The sequence below is a fragment of the Myotis nattereri genome (genome assembly GCF_964212035.1).
Source record: "Myotis nattereri genome assembly, chromosome: 7".
Classification (NCBI taxonomy): Eukaryota; Metazoa; Chordata; class Mammalia; order Chiroptera; family Vespertilionidae; genus Myotis; species Myotis nattereri.
Window position 1 is genome coordinate 34,873,367 of NC_138082.1, and position 15,860 is coordinate 34,889,226.

General features: G+C 50.7%; 2 protein-coding genes across 5 annotated transcripts in view; both read left to right on the forward strand.

Annotated features, from left to right (window-relative positions):
• The window catches only part of RAMP1 (receptor activity modifying protein 1), a 35,696-nt gene extending 21,503 nt beyond the window's left edge, over positions 1 to 14,193 (forward strand). Inside the window, exon 2 of the mRNA XM_081095311.1 lies at positions 12,254 to 14,193. Coding sequence (XP_080951437.1) covers positions 12,282 to 12,509 — 228 coding nt within the window. The 5' untranslated portion in view covers positions 12,254 to 12,281 and the 3' untranslated portion in view covers positions 12,510 to 14,193. The remainder of the gene's footprint in view (positions 1 to 12,253) is intronic.
• UBE2F (ubiquitin conjugating enzyme E2 F (putative)) overlaps positions 1 to 15,860 on the forward strand; it is an 87,751-nt gene that overhangs the window by 21,542 nt on the left and 50,349 nt on the right. The window lies entirely within an intron of this gene.

The window sequence follows — 15,860 nt, forward strand, 5'->3', positions numbered from 1 at the left end:
AGTAAATTTTCCATCAGATGGTTTTTCATCAGAGAAATTTAGGGACAAGCAAAATTGACATGTACCAGTCATTCCACCACAGTTGTGTTCAATAGTTGCATCTTCATTTACCTCATTTTTGCTATGAAGGCAGTTCCTACCATATTGGTAGTACTTGTCGATGACTGTTCTTCAGACATGCTCTGTCAATGACATTACTTTCTTTCTGCTTCAGAGGTACATTGTGGCAATAGTTGGTCTTCAGGCATATTCTGTCAACAATTTCGGCTTCAAGTGTCAACAAAAACGTGACGTCATTACCCAGCACCCACAGCCACTGTTTCCGGGCTGGGCTGGGCTGTGGGCCGCATTTTGCACCATGGGGTCTTGGCAGTGTTGGCTGCAGTTTGGTGGGGTGTTGCTCTGGGGTGGTGGTGGGGCCTGTATCCAACTTGGGGGAAGCCAAGTGTTGCTTTGTGGGCACCAGGTCCACAGTGCCGTTTCTCTGTGCGTGTCACAGCAGCTCCTACGTTGAGTGTCAGCCCCCTGGTGGTCAGTGCACATCATAGCAACCGGTCGGACGGTTGGACACTTAGCCTATTAGCTTTTTATATATATAGATAATTTCTAGTTATTTTTTCCAGCAGGTTGTTATGTATATATATTCTGCTGTTTTTAGATTCCATATTATTATGCTGCTGCTATCAACTGTGAAATATCATTAAATGTCTCCTTAATCATGTTTAATAGTTTTTGTATTTCTATTCTTTGCTTCATATTAACATTGAAATCCCAGTATTTTAACTACTTGAAGTTAACCCTTAATTCTTTTGAATCTTCCGAGGTAATTCTGTGTTAATTCTCTCTCTCAGAAACTGCTTATGTCGTCTTACTGTTTCATCTGGTGAGTGTTGAGCCTTGTAACAAAGGAAATTGTATTGTATTTGTCCTTTATGTTCAATCTTCAGGCACTCCGTTTGGGATCTTGATTTTTATCTTTCCACACTGATTTCCCCCCCCCCCCCCTCTTTTCTCCCTCCTGTTAAAACAGGATGTGTTTGCCTTTATCTTTTAAATGAGGTTAACATACCGGCATGCTCTTTCCACTCACTCACCCTGAAATGTGGAACACGGGTGTTCTGACGCTTGTGTTGGTTTCCTTACACCGTGAAACCGCATGCTTGGCGCTCGATGAAAGAGCAGGACTGTCTCTCTCAACCCCCGTCCCCACCCCATCTCCTCACTGACTTTAGTTCATGTTCTAAAACCTGCTCTTCCTCCCGTGGCCTATTTTGGTTTATTTCTTACACTGCGCTGTTCTGACTGGTATCAGTAACAGCCCTCGGGCCCACAGGGCTCTCTGTCACTTATCTTTGCGAATAGGCTGTTAACTCAAGCTCCTCTTATTGTTATCATGTTCCCTTTGTCATGTAGCTTTTCAATTCAGACAACTATTCTGAAGTAGAACCTAGACATAAGCCATGCAATTAATGCCTTCCCAGAATTCAGACATTTTTAAGGAGCTTTTTGCTGCCTTTGTAGCTGAGTGACAGCTCGGCAGGATGCTAAGTATATGCTGAACAACCTGGAGTTTGTGTGACTGTTGTTCAATTATCTCTGAGTTTTTATTATGTTATCAGGGACCCAGGGAGACTGACTTGTTTTGTAAATATGACCTCCTTACTGGTGTGGTCGCTCACAGGTTGCTAGAGCCAGGGGACTGGAAAGGGACTGGACGGGGAAGGTGTGGGGCAGGCAGGACCTGGCTGTGACTGTGACTGTGTATGTGGGGGGAGGGGGGATTCCTGTGGGCAGCTCTCAAGACACACATCCTCAGACCCAGGGCAGCCAGGACCTTCTGGGACTGACTGCTGCCTCATACCCCATCCAGTTTGTCCCAAGCAGGAGGGAGCCCTGGAAGCCAGGTGTATCTGAGGTTTGGCAGGGTCCCTGTGACACTCATTTCTCTGTTTCTTCACCATTCTGATGCACTGGGCTGCTCCCCGATCCAGACTTGAATCCAGGATGGTTTTGAATCACAGAGAAAGCCCCACGGATGTCTGGAAGGTTCTCCCTTACTGCATGGACAGGGGTTCACAGGAAGGCCGGAGGAGGGGGTGGCCTGCTCCTGCCACTATCTTGGCCATGGTCCTTCTCCTTTGGAAAGTTTAGTGAGGACACCTTGGCACCTCGAAGGAGTTCAGAACCAGATTTAACTTTGGCTCAGCAGCTGCTGCCTGAGGACTTAATTGGTGCTGGGCCAGTGGTGTGACTGCTGGGTAGCCCCTCGTGTTCCTGGGGGGTGAGCCCCAACAATGGGTGAGGATCGACTCCCAGCTCCAGCCCTCCACCTGCTGTCAGGGCTGCCCCTCAGGAACTGGGTCAGAGACTGCCCTGTTGGCTGGCATGACCTTCTGCTCAGGGGAAGCTGTCAGGCACAGCAAAGCCACAGCCACTGTTCCCTCTCTTGGTGACATAGTGAGGCGCCCTGGGATAGTGCCACCCAGCCCAGAGGTCACCTTCGTGGGTATCAGTCTGCCCGCTGTGCCAGTGTGGCCAGCAACCTCACAGCCTCCACGGCCTCAGGAGGGCCCCAGGGGTCCCTGAGGAATCCAGTGGGATCAGGGCGGCAGGCTGCCAGGCAGGGCGGGGAGAGCAGTGACCTGGTGGTGGGACTGAGGGGGCACTGCAGAAAAAAGCCCTCCTTCCAGCCCCCAGGGTGGCTTGCAGGGGTAGAGTCCCCAGGGTGTTAGTGTCCAAATATAACTGTCATGCCTAATCCTTGAGCTTGGACACGTGTGCACACCCATGTGAGGGTGAGGGCGAGGGACCTGGGCCCAGGAGGGAGCCCTAGACCTGGATGTCCGCACAGGGCATTGCGGTGAGGCCAGCCCACAGTGGGCGCAGCTGGGTGATCAGCCATGGTTCCCTGCCATCTCAGAACCCAGGGCTGGGATGACTGCAGGCACAGGCCCCACCTGCCAGGCACTCAGAGGACACCCCATGTCCCTTTTCTGTTGTCCAGGAGTGGCGGTCTTCCCAGGTCTCCCCAGCCGAGAGCTCCGTGAGAAACTGCTCTCTCCTCCCCAGCAGTGACACACCAGCCCTGCCACTGGTCTTCCTCCTCTTACCTCTAACCTCCCTGCTTTAGCATGTTCTTCCTTTTCAGAGAGAGAGAGAGAGAGAGAGAGAGAGAGAGAGACACCAGAGCCCCCTGGCCCAGTACAGTGGAGGCAGGGAGCCGGTTGCAAAGCCCTGGGTGGAATTTACCTGCGCCCTCCAGCTGGTGTACCTGAAGCCGGCTGTGTTGTTGAGTATTTATTGTGCACACGCATGCTGGGATTCCACAGACAGGGTGGAGCCCGCAGTTCCCCTGAGCTTTTTATTTTTTTTGCAAAGATGTCAGAAGTTCCTGTTCTATAACTTAAGGAGATGAGCTGTAATGGGAACATTGGAGAAACCTTAAAGTATACATTTCTGTGCACGCGCTCCAGGGGTCAGCCCTGGGCCAGCAGAGATGCGCAGGGCTTTTTCCGCGGTCTCATCAGACTTCCGGCTGGATCGGATCTCTCGGACCTGCGGTTTAGGGAGGGCTTGATGGCACCATATCCACCCCACACACACTCCCGCTGAAAGTCCCGGGGTGAGGAGTGAGTTCCAGGTGCACAGCGCCCGGGACACTCACCCAGGCCTGGGGGCAGTGTCCTAGACTGAAGTGTTTTTAATCTGCTAGCAAGACTTCCTTTTACATTTCCTGAGGCGACAAAAACAAAAGCTGCCCTGTCCGGTGCAGCCTGACAGCTCACAGCGGCGAGGCTGAGTGGGAAATGGCAACCTGCTCAGAGGCCCTCTGCGGAGGCTGGATGGCCTGGCACGCTCACGCCGAGCCCCACGCAGGCCGGGCCACCATGTGGCTTTCCGCCACCGAGGGCGTGGCCGGGTGAGCAGACTGCGCCGCCCTGCTTTGGAAATGCTCCTCTGTGACTCTTTTGGAAATCCTGGTTGGGAGCCCTGACACCAAAGTGGGAAATCACGTGGTAGAAGACAGACCCAACCACCTAGAAATTAAATACGCAGGTGCCTGGCTGTAAGGAAAATGCCCCCAGGGCTCCAGGAATAAATGCGGGGTTTGCAATTGGTTTGAGAGATTTTGGTCACATTAAGAACTTCTTCCTGATTTACAAGGTTGTTTCTTTTTTATCGGAAATGTTGAATTTTGTCAAATGCCTTCTCAACCTGTATTGAAATGATTGTGTGTTTTTTGCTTTGACATGCTGAAATGGGCTTTGACAGTCACAGGTTTAAAGCATTCCTGAAATAGCCGAAACCGGTTTGGCTCAGTGGATAGAGCATCGGCTTGTGGACTGAAAGGTCCCAGGTTCGATTCCGGTCAAGGGCATGTACCTGGGTTGCGGGCACATCCCCAGTAGGAGATGTGCAGGAGGCAGCTGATCGATGTTACTCTCTCATCGATGTTTCTAACTCTCTATCTCTCTCCCTTCCTCTCTGTAAAAAATCAATAAAATATATTTTTAAAAAAATAAAGCATTCCTGAAATAAACCTACTTTACAGTGTTCTGTACGGAGAGCTTAAGTTTGCTAACAGTTTTCGTAGGGCATTTGTGTCTGTTTTTAAGTGACAGTGGAGCACATCTGTTACGCTGAGGCACGTGGGCATGCCGTCTTCAGAGGTGTGGAATCTGGGTTTGGTTAATTTTTTTTAAATTGATTTTTGAGAGAGAGAGAGAGAGAGAGAGAAATATCGATTTGTTGTTGAATTTATGTATGCATTCATTGATTGATTCTTGTATGTGCCCTGACTGGGGATTGAACCCACAACCTGGTGTATTGGTGTATCAGGATGATACTCTAATCAACTGAGCTACCTGGCCAGGGCTTGGTTAACTTTTTTAAAAAACTGGGAAGCTCACTTTTTTTTTTTTCTATAATTCTAAGAATTGGAAAGAACTGCCTGGGTCTGCTGCCTTTTGAGATTGTAATTTTTAAATAACATTTTCCCCTTTTTTTCAGATAGTTTATAGTTTCCCCAAAAGTACCCCAATTCAAAAATTTTCCAATTTTTAACGTACATTTTTTGCATATTAATCTCTCATACTTTTTCTCATCTTCTATCTGTGGTTTTATATATGATGTTTTCTGTGTTTTTTTTAGATTAGACTCTCCAGAAATGTGTCCGTTTCATCATACCTATTTTTCTAAAGAATCCGCTATTGAATTTACTTATTTTCCTAGTTTTTTTAAAGAGAAAATCAATAAGTATTAGTTTTTAATCTTTTAAAAATAATTCCTTATTGTTGAAAGTATTATATATGTCCCCTTTGCCCCCCCCCCCATAGCCCCTTTTTAATCATTATTAATGCATTTAAATTAGTTGCCTTTTGGAGAGATTTATCTTTTTTTTTAAGTCTTGATTTGGATACTTATTTTTTTGTTTGTTTGTTTAGTAATAAGATAATTTAATTTTGTGCTGTTTGGCTCTAATCCATTAATTTTTACATACAGTATCACCATTATTTTTTTCTTAATAACCTGTAACTGGATTTTTAAATGATTGTTTGACCCCACAATTATAAGTTTTCTTTCATTTCTACAAATTTAATATTTTAAAATATGTCTTTTCCTCACTAATTTGTAGTTTTTAATACTGCAGTCAAAGAATATTGACTTACAGTTTCCACTTTGGGAATTTATTGAGTCTTGTTTGCTGCCTAAATAATAGGATCCTGGGCTTTCTGAAAAGATGGTTGATTCTCTGTAGACTAGAAACATCGCACATAGTCACTGAACCCGGTTTATTGACTTTATTTTTCACACGCCTTTATTCTAGTTTGTATCTCCTGAGCCTTGAGAGGTGAAGGTGCAATTCGCCAGATGTTAGAGGCGGGGCTGCCTGTGTCCTGTAGGCAGTGAGGACGCTTTTCTCGGTGTGAAATGTCCCTCTTGTCCCCCGTATGGTGCCCCTGGCCCACACACACTCGGTGCAGGAAAGTGGAAACTGGTGTTAGAAATGTGCGTGTGATCGCCCACCACCATGAGTCTCTTCTGCCTACTCCTGGGCACAGGGACAGGACCACAGGAGGGGAGGGGACACCCTGGAAGGGGCAGGCCCTAGGAGATGGGAATGGGGAGGGGTAACCTGTGTGTGCTGACAGCCCAATGTAGGCAGGACCAAGCTTCAGATAGGGGTGGGAGTGTCACAGGTATCAGATGTCCCAGTCGCTGGCTGGCCGAGGAGGGAAGGAGCCTGCGGAGTGTGGATGCCCCTCCCCAGGAGGGGAGGGTGCGGGGAGCCTCGGTGAGGAGATGGACAGGCTGCTGATGGAGGGGGAAGGCTCCCGGGCACACAAGGGGGGTCCTGGTGGGGGGTGAGCTACGAGGGGAAAGTTGGGGGAGAGGTGGGGAATCCCTGGGGATGGATGGACCTAGGAGAGGAGGCCTCTGGGGAGGGGCGCCATCTGGTGGCTGGGCCCTTTCTGCAAGGAGGCCGTGGAGTGGGGACGAGGAATCCTGGAGGGTGGTGGTGGGTATGGAAGAGAGAAACTTGGGCACCTGGGACTGGATACAAAGGGGGGTCCTGTCCTTGGGGCCCAGCCCCACCCTCCTTGCTCCTGGTCCTGAGTCCCTTTGGGGACTGGGCATCTGCCCCGCAGCATCCCAGCAGACCGCAATGTCGCCCACCCAACTCAGCCGAGGAGACATGAGAGGTTAGGTCCCGGCCCCGGCTGGCTCCGGGGTGAATGAGAGTAGTGGAGGAAGCCAAGCACCTGCTCAGGCCCTGCGGACATCTGCAAAGCCGGAATGGGGGTGCGCTGGACGCGTGCCCCCGCACTCCTCTATGTCCCAGCATTGCCGGCTTGGAGCATGGCTGCCAGCCAAGTGCCCCGGGTCCAGGGAGGGAGTCCATGGTGGCCAGGGGAGAACCTGCTGTGCTGGGGGAAGCAGAGGGCAGGGTGGGAGTGTCCCTGTGATGGGGGACATGCCCTGCTCCTGGGACAGGGTTTACCTCGCCCAGCTGGGGGCAGAGATAAGTGGGGGGAAGGAAGGAATGCGCCTGCTGGCTGGGCTCAGAGAGGCATGGGGTCTGCAGGCTCCCTGGGGAGGCAGGGCAGGGCCCCCAGCAGGCCCCTGAGCCCCAGGCTTGCCAGCAAGGGGAGGCCTGCAAGGCAGCAAGGGCTGTCACAGAAATGAAGAAGTGAGCCCTCCGTGGCTGCAAGTGCAGGGACATCAGTGTCCAGTTTGCCAGGGGCCCCTTCCCAGATAAGCTTTTTTATATGTAATTGTAAAATACTGTATGCTCACTGTAGAAAACTCGAAATCCCCAGAAAGGGTAGAGATGAGAGAACAAAAGTCCCTCCTATCACAACCCTGGGGTGGCCCGCCCAGCATTCTGGAGTGTTCCCCTCCTCCCAGAGCATTTTATGCTGAAACCACAATGTTTACACGCCAGGTCTCATATGCTTTCTTCTGCCCAACATTGTAACCTAGGTATTTTCCCACCTCTTACAAATCTCTTCCTCCATATCCGTTTTTTGTTATTGATCCTCACCTGAGGATATTTTCTTTCCATTGATTTTTAGAGAGTGGAAGGGAGGGGGAGAGACACACAGAGAGAAACATCGACGTGAGAGAGAGACGCATCAATTGGTTGCCTCCCTCACACTCCCTGACCAGGGCTGGGGGTAGAACCTGTAATCAAGGTAGTCGCCCGTGACCGGAATCGAACCCTAAACCCTTCATCTGAAGCTTATGCTCTAACCACTGAGAAAACCAGCGAGGGCCCTATATATCATTTTATTATTTTTTTTTAATATATTTTATTCATTTTCTACAGAGAGGAAGGGAGAGGGATAGAGAGCTAGAAACATCAATGAGAGAGAAACATCGATCAGCTGCCTCCTGCACACTCCCCACTGGGGATGTGCCCGCAACCAAGGTACATGCCCTTGACCGGAATCGAACCTGGGGCCCTTGAGTCCGCAGGCCGACGCTCTATCCACTAAGCCAAACCAGCTAGGGCTCATTTTAATAGCTATATTAAAATAGCTTATCAGCAATTTCTTTCATTGCTATCTTATAGTTTACTGCTTTTCATAATTGTAAATTTGCAGCAACCCCTTCTTACCTTACTTCTGTCTGCATTTCATGTTATTAACTTATGGTAATTCCCAGAAATAGAATTCCTGGGTCAAAGGGTATCCATGATTTTGAGTTTATTGATACATATTGCCAAGTTGCTTTTCAGAAAAATTTTACCAGTTTACCTTTTATTAGTAGTGATAGGAATGCCTGCCTCATTTCACTACACCTACCAGTGTTGAGTAGAAGCCAACTGTATTCCCAGAACTATTGAGCCAAAGGCACCATAGGTATTTCTGTGCTTGCACCCACCCTCACCCCTCTCTGTCTACCTGACACCACACTCCCAATGTCAGCCTGGCACTTAGACAGACTCTACGGGCCAGCCTCAATGGGTCACTTTTATCTTCACCTGTCGTACTGCCAGGACACCAGGTAGTGCCACCTGCCCCATCCCAGCAGCTATCTAAAGCTGCTGGAAGCCACCAGGGTGTGAATTCTCCCAGGTAGACAGAGCCAATAGTGATCAGATAAAGGGAACCAGAATCCCAGAGTGGTTTGTCCTCGAGTTTTTGAGGGCTTAGATACACATCGGTGAGTTAATAGAACAAGAAACGTATCCTAGCCCAGCTGGCGTGGCTCAGTGGTTGAGTGTTGACCTGTGAACCAGAGGGTCATTGTTCCATTCCCAGTCAGGGCACATGCCCGGGTTGTGGGCTTGTTCCCCAGTAGGACATGCAGGAGGCAGCTGACCAATGATTCTCTCTTATCATTGATGTTTCTATCTCTCCCTCTCCATTCCTCCCTGGAAAGAAAGGAAGGAAGGAAGGAAGGGAGGGAGGGAGGGAGGGAGGGAGGGAGGGAAGGAGGGAAGGAGAGAAGGAGAAAGATATCCTGTTTCAGGCTCACAGCAGTTGTCAGGAGGAGACAGTGAGAAAACGTCCACCTATTGGGCATCTGCTGTATTTTGGGCCGTTGACCCCATTTAGCTTGATGTGCCCAGTAACCCCATTAGGTGGGTCCCTGTGTCTTCATTTGGATATAAGGAGACCAAGACTCGAACAGGTGAGATGAGGCTCCCAGCATCACCTGGGATAAGAGGTGGACCTGGGATTTGAACCAGGTGGGTGGGGTGGCGGGGTCCAGTCTCAGATACTCCACGTCAAGGCCATTCAAGGGCTAGTTTGAGGACAACAGCAACCATGAGTGTCCCCAGAGCCTGTGGGCATCAGTGGACACCTTCTTGTCAGAAGTGAGCAACCATGAGCTGTGGTGCTGGAGCCGTGACTGGGGCCCTGGACGAACCGGAAACGCCCACCATCACCGTCCTGGTCAGGAACATTCCCAGCAAAGCTTGCCTGGGGGCCCAGAATAGAGAGTTCTGGCCTAAAAAGGAAAACTATTCCGTTACATGAGAACTAGAGAGAGGGTTAAATGAAAATGTTTTTCACAGCTATTTCGGGCCCTTAGTCAGTACTATGTTCTTTTGACAGAAGATTGTGCTCTGGAGGGATTCTTTTATCACAGACGTGCTGACAGAGCTCACGATATTTATTGACTGTTTCAGCTGTCACTTCTGTATAAATAAACAGGATGAAGAGGCCTGGCTGTACATTGGAGCTATTTTTAGACGGGGTGGCTTTGCAGGCTGGAAGGATAATATTCCAGGGAGAGAGAGCCTTATCCTAGAATATCCCCCACAGCACAGGCTCAGCCTCCGCACGGCCTCAGTGGGCGTGGGGGTGGGGGGGTTAGGGGGGAGGGTCTGAGGGTCACAGCGTCCTGGGTCAGGGGCTCCTTCCCATGCAGAGATGGCAACACCTCCTTCTCGGGACATCCCAGCTCCACTCCTCAAGCACAGAGGATGGGAGGATAACATTTAGGGTCGACTGTCACTGGGTCTGCAGAACACCAAACACTACCTGCTGGTTTGGTGGGTCTGTGGTGGGGAGCAGACAGTCATTCACACCAGTGTTTGTAACACGTAGCCCTGTGGTTGATCAACAGCCACACCAAGGGCTGGATGTAGTTTTCAACAACACCTGATACCTTTAGCACTTACATGTGCCAGGCACTCGACATGTTCTAACTCATTCTTTTCTCACAATGAGACTCAACCTGTCAGGACTTCTGTTGCTTCTTCCACTTGTGTTTTGTACTCAAAACATGAGTTCTTGTTCACGTGGGAAACCACACACCCAGTGGGCACAGGTCCTGCACAGCCTCTGTGGCCTCTGCCCACCCTCTCCTGCCCAGTCTCCTGCACTTTTCCCACTCACATGGTAGGGGGAAGCCCCCTGCACCTTGGTACTTGAGGTAACGGCCCAGAGAGCAGCCAGGCAGACAAAATAGTGACCAAGCGCCTTAGAGACGATAAGATTGTAGCTGGAGGCATGGGCCTTTGAAAGCCTCCCTCCGGCTCCCCAAATTGCTGTATGACTTCTGCTTCACTTAATCACTTTCTAGATGAAAAACAAGGAATGGTGTCTTTTAAATATCTTCATTTTGCCTGGCCGGTGTCATTCAGTGGTTGAGCACTGGCCTATGAACGGTTCGATTCCCGTTCAGGGCACATGCCCAGGTTGCAGGCTCAATCCCCAGTAGGGGGCATGCAGGAGGCAGCCGATCAATGATTCTCTTTCACCGTTGATGTTTCTATCTTTCCCTCTCCCTTCCTCTCTGAAATCAATACGAACATATATTTAAAAAAATAAAAATAAATATCTTCATTTTACGAGTTAAGGAGCTCTTCATTTCTTTGTGTGGGTCCAAAATTCTTTCTGTTCCCTTTTTTTTACTGAAGAATTTTAACATTTCTTGGAGCACAATGAATTCTCCCAGCTCTTTTTTCCTCTGAAAATGTCTTTATTTCAACATCATATTTGAAAAATATTTTTAACTGGGTGTAGGATTCTGGGCAGACAGTTCCCCCATCTCTACCACCAGTACTTTAAAGATGCCCCCATCATCTTTGCGCTTGCATAGTCTCTGGTGGGAAGTCAGCTGTGACTCATAGCATTGTTCCCTGAAGGTGTCCTTTCTCTGACTCCAAGATTTTTTTTTTCTTTATCTTGGTTTTCAGAGTTTGACTTTGACAGGTCTGTGTGGCTGTTTGTTTATTGTTGTTTGGGGTTTTTTTTGTCCTGTTTGGGGTACTTTGACCTTCTTGGGTTTGTGAATTGATGTCTCATTATTTTGGGAAAATTCTGTCATTATCTCTTCAAATATTCCTTCTTTCCCATTCCGTCTTCTCCTTCTGGAACTCAGATTACAAGTTGGGATTGATATTATTGAGAGTGTTGTGAATTTACCACAGCTCTTTTCTCCTTCTGTTCCATTTTGGGTCATTTCTACAGGCCTATCTTCACATTCACTAATTTATTCCTCAGAATGGGCTGCAGATTTGCCCACCAGAGGGATCACTGCCCTGGGCTAACATCTGAAGATGTTGGCTGTCCCACCTCTAGTCTGCCCTCAATGTGGACAGCCCTGGCCCAGGTCCCACCTTAGTCGCTGCCTACCCAGGGATGACCACCTGCTTTTCTCTTTTCTTTTCTTTTCTTTTCTTTTTTCTTTTCTTTTTTTTCCCTTTCTTTTCTTTTCCTTCTTTTCTTTTCTTTTTTTCACCTTGTTTGAAACTAGCCCACAGACTACAAGCACTGTGAGGCCAGCTTCAGTATTACTTTTCCTCCTGACCACCTGCTTTTCTTTTCTTTTTCTTTTTTAAAATATATTTTATTGATTTTTTTACAGAGAGGAAGGGAGAGGGATAGAGAGTTAGAAACATCAATGAGAGAGAAACATTGATCAGCTGCCTCCTGCACATCTCCTACTGGGGATGTGCCCACAACCAAGGTACATGCCCTTGACCGGATTCGAACCTGGGACCTTTCAGTCCGCAGGCTGATGCTCTATCCCAGGGGTCCTCAAACTACGGCCCGCGGGCCATATGCAAATACAAACATTATATTTGTTCCCGTTTTTTTTTTTTACTTCAAAATAAGATATGTGCAGTGTGCATAGGAATTTGTTCATAGTTGTTTTTTTTAACTATAGTCCGGCCCTCCAATGGTCTGAGGGACAGTGAACTGGCCCCCTGTTTAAAAAGTTTGAGGACCCCTGCTCTATCCACTGAGCCAAACCAGTCAGGGCTGACCACCTGCTTTTCTATCTGCAGGAGCTACGATGAGCTCAGAAACTGCACCATGTACGTGATGGAAAGGCTGGACTGCTACTGGCCAAACGCCGTGGTGAACAAGTTCTTCATCACCGTCCACCAGCGCTACTTCAGAAGCTGCCCTGTCCCTGGCCGGGCCATGCAGGACCCGCCCCTCAGCATCCTCTGCCCCTTCATTGTGGTGCCCATCCTGATGACCCTGCTCATGACTGGGCTGGTGGTCTGGAGAAGCCAGCGCACCGAGGGCATCGTGTAGGCCGCGGCCTGGGAACTGCCCCCATGCTGAGGCTGCGGGCAGGCAGGGAGGCCGGGGAGCTCTGGGCCTGGCCTGGGAATGGCTTCCTGGCCCTGATGTCAGAGCAGGCCCCAAGCCCCCTCATCCCACCTGAGATCGGCTAACAGGATTTCGGAGCGGCGGTGGTGCAGGCATTAACCTGGAAGCCCCCAGCTGGAGGTGAAGGCCACCCTAGGAAGGGGGCTGGTGCTAGGAGGGAGCAGAACTTAACGGTCATTATTTCTGGGGAGTCTCTGATGTGTTTGCTCTCACCTCTAGCCAGACTGTGGATGAGAAGACTGTGATTAAAAGGATGTCCTTGAATTTGGGAAGGGTCAGTGTTTCTGGCTGTGGGTCACAGTAGAAGCCGGGGAGGAACACTGGGCGCTTCAGACACATCTTCCCCTACAGGCGGTGTTGCTGGGAGCGATGGCGGTGAGGCCTGGGTGTGCGCTGAAGGTGCTCCACAGGGTCCTGAGGCCCCCGCCCCTCCACAGTGTCTGCCACTGGCTCAGACGACTGTGATGCACAGACATGCTGAGGCCAGGTTAGCTCAGTTTTGCTGAGCAACTCCCCCACGACGCCCCAAGAATGCCTCCCATCCCCCAGGTCCAGGCTCCCACCACTCTGTCCTTGAGGGTTTCGCCTGTTATTTCCTCTGGACATCCCTGCACCCAACCCAGCACTGCTTCCCCATTCAGGATTCTTCCTAAGCCTCTACGTGTAAACAGGCTTCTAGAAGGTTCTGGATCCCCTAAGGGAGCTCCCACACTGTCCCTCCCAGATGTCCTCTTTGCTGAACAACCTCTGAAGCGCCCGCAGCCCGCAGCCTGCCCTGCCCTCCAGCACCTCCCAGCCCAGGACCTGCCCCTTCTCACCCCCAGCAGCAGCTTCTCTGCATCAGGTCAGCTGGCCAGAGCCATTATGTTCTGGACTATTCCGCACTATCACACCACAGCCACAGGGCCCCCCATCCCACTCTGGTTAGGAAAGGGCACAGGTGTGCTCGCTGCAGTGATGGCCTCAGGGAACATGGGTTTCTGGAGTCCTCAGCACAGGACCTGGGAAGGGCTGTGAGCTACCTGCTAGACAGGAACCAGGTGGAGGAAGCTTCTGGTTGAGGCCCCGGTGTCCCTAGTCTTGGGGATCCAGGAGGTTTCAGAAGCGGGGGATGGCAGGAAGCAGCTCGAGGACCTCACACTGCACCCGAGGACAAAGGTGTCCCCACCTGGCCGTGGTGGTCACTCCTCCTGTGATTAGCTGCACATGCACCTGCAGAGGCCCCTGCTTCCTGAACCTGTGGGTCCTGCTTCCTCCAGTGCTGCTTCCTGGTCATTTCAGTAAACCCTCCCGCCCGGATCCACCGCTGGTGGCAGGGACTCCCACCCCCCACTCCCAGGGCAGCCCCATTGTCTCCAGGTGTCCACAGGTGGTCAGGGCCCCATGGGGGTCTGCAGGGCCCCAGCACCTCACCCAGGGCTGAGCAAGGATCCTTCCAGAACCAGTTTGAGGGCTATGGCATCTCCAAAGACAGGGCCCCTGCCTCCTATGTGCTTATCAGCATGTGTGTGTGTGTGTGTGTGTGTGTGTGTGTGTGTGGTTTTGGTATTATTAATATAATTGAAATTTTATCCTGTATAATAAAGAGCTAATATGCAAATGGTCATCGCGCCCTTGTGCCCTCGCGCCTTGGTGCTGGGGCCGAGGGATCTGAGGCCGGGCCTGGGGACCTGAGGCTGTGCCCCGCCCCCAGCGCCAGGGCTGGGGGACCTGAGGCTGCACCCCCTGCCCTGCGGGGCTTAATGGGGGTGGGGCCAGCTGGGTCTGGGTCGCGTGCACTATTTCAAGGGGCACATGGATGGGCAGGGACTTGATTCTGGGTCTCGTGGCATGGCCCAGACTCTGACAGGAGGGAGATTTTCATATACACTTTACTAATTTTCTTTCATCTCTGACATTTCTATTATAGAGAAAGGGCAAGTAGCAATATTAAAATATTTCCTCTAATTAATTCCCTTTTAATGTGCATGAATTTTATGCACCGGGCCACTACTTATAAATAAGAATATAATGAAAACAATCAACTTTCTAAAATAACTCAAAGTTTAGCTTCCTTGGGCTGTGGTAACAAATTAGCACAAACCAGGCAGCTTAAAACACAGATTTTATTCTCTCAGATTCTAGAGGCAGGAAGTCCCAATCATGGCTCTGGTGGGCCAGGCCCGCTGAAGCTCCCCAAAGGACCCCTTCCTCCTCTTCCTGCCTCGGGTCTCTGTTGGCACTCCCTGGTAGTCCTTGGCTTGTGTCTGCATCACACCAATCTCGCAATTTCACTGTCTTCCTGTGTGTGCTGTGTCTCCTCTTCCTATAAGGACACCAGCCATGCTGGATTTAGGGCGCCCCCTGCCAGTGGGACCTCATTTTAGCTTAACTCATTCCCTCTGCAGAGACCCTATTTCCAAAGAAGATCTTATCTGAACTTCCAGTGAACATGAATTTGGGGGCCAACTTAGCAAACTCAAGAGCTGGTGATACCTCAGTTCTCCCCTTTGTCAGGCTGTGACAGGGACAATGTTGGGAACTGCTAACAACCTGCTGCAGAAGCGGTTTCCAAAACCCAGCCTATCGGGTGACAGAACGAGGCCAGGAGCCCCAGAAGTTCCTGAGATAAATGCCTTGTCCCCCGTGCTGAGGGGTATGGCCCTGTCTAGGACCGGTTCTGGGTGGTAGCTGCTCTCGGCCCAGCCTGTGGGGGCCTTGAGTGGGCAGTTGACTTTCAAGGAAAATGAGTTTCTTTCTTTTTTTAACCCTCACCAGAGGACATGCTTAGAGGAAGCGGGTGCAGGGAGAGAGAGAAACATGTAGCCTTCTGTATGTGCCCCGACCGGGGATCCGACCTGCAACCTTTCGGAGCACAGGTGACACCCAACCACCTGAGCCACCGCGGCCAAGCAACCGATGAGTTTCTCAGATGCCTTGAGAACTGTTGCCGTAATCACTCTTCTGAGCAGTGCATTCTCCGGAGAGGTGCGGGCAGGCAGCGGGAGGGCCACAGGGTGTCTGGTCGGTGCTGCCACAGAATGAGCACCTGCCAAGATCACAGGGAATGGCGCCGATACCCTGGCTGCCTCAGAGAGCAGAGGCCGAGGTCAGTGGGGGAGCAGTGGGGTCCACGCTGAGGGTAGGGGTGGAGGAGAAGCAGGAGCTGCAGGTCCTCCCCACCGAGGGCACTGCTCAGGCCTAGTGTGCCCCTCCTGTGCTCTGTCTGCCCTTCCCCTGAGCCTGTCCCAGGGGCCCCCTGGGAGTACAAGAGGGATGGTGGTGGGTCACACC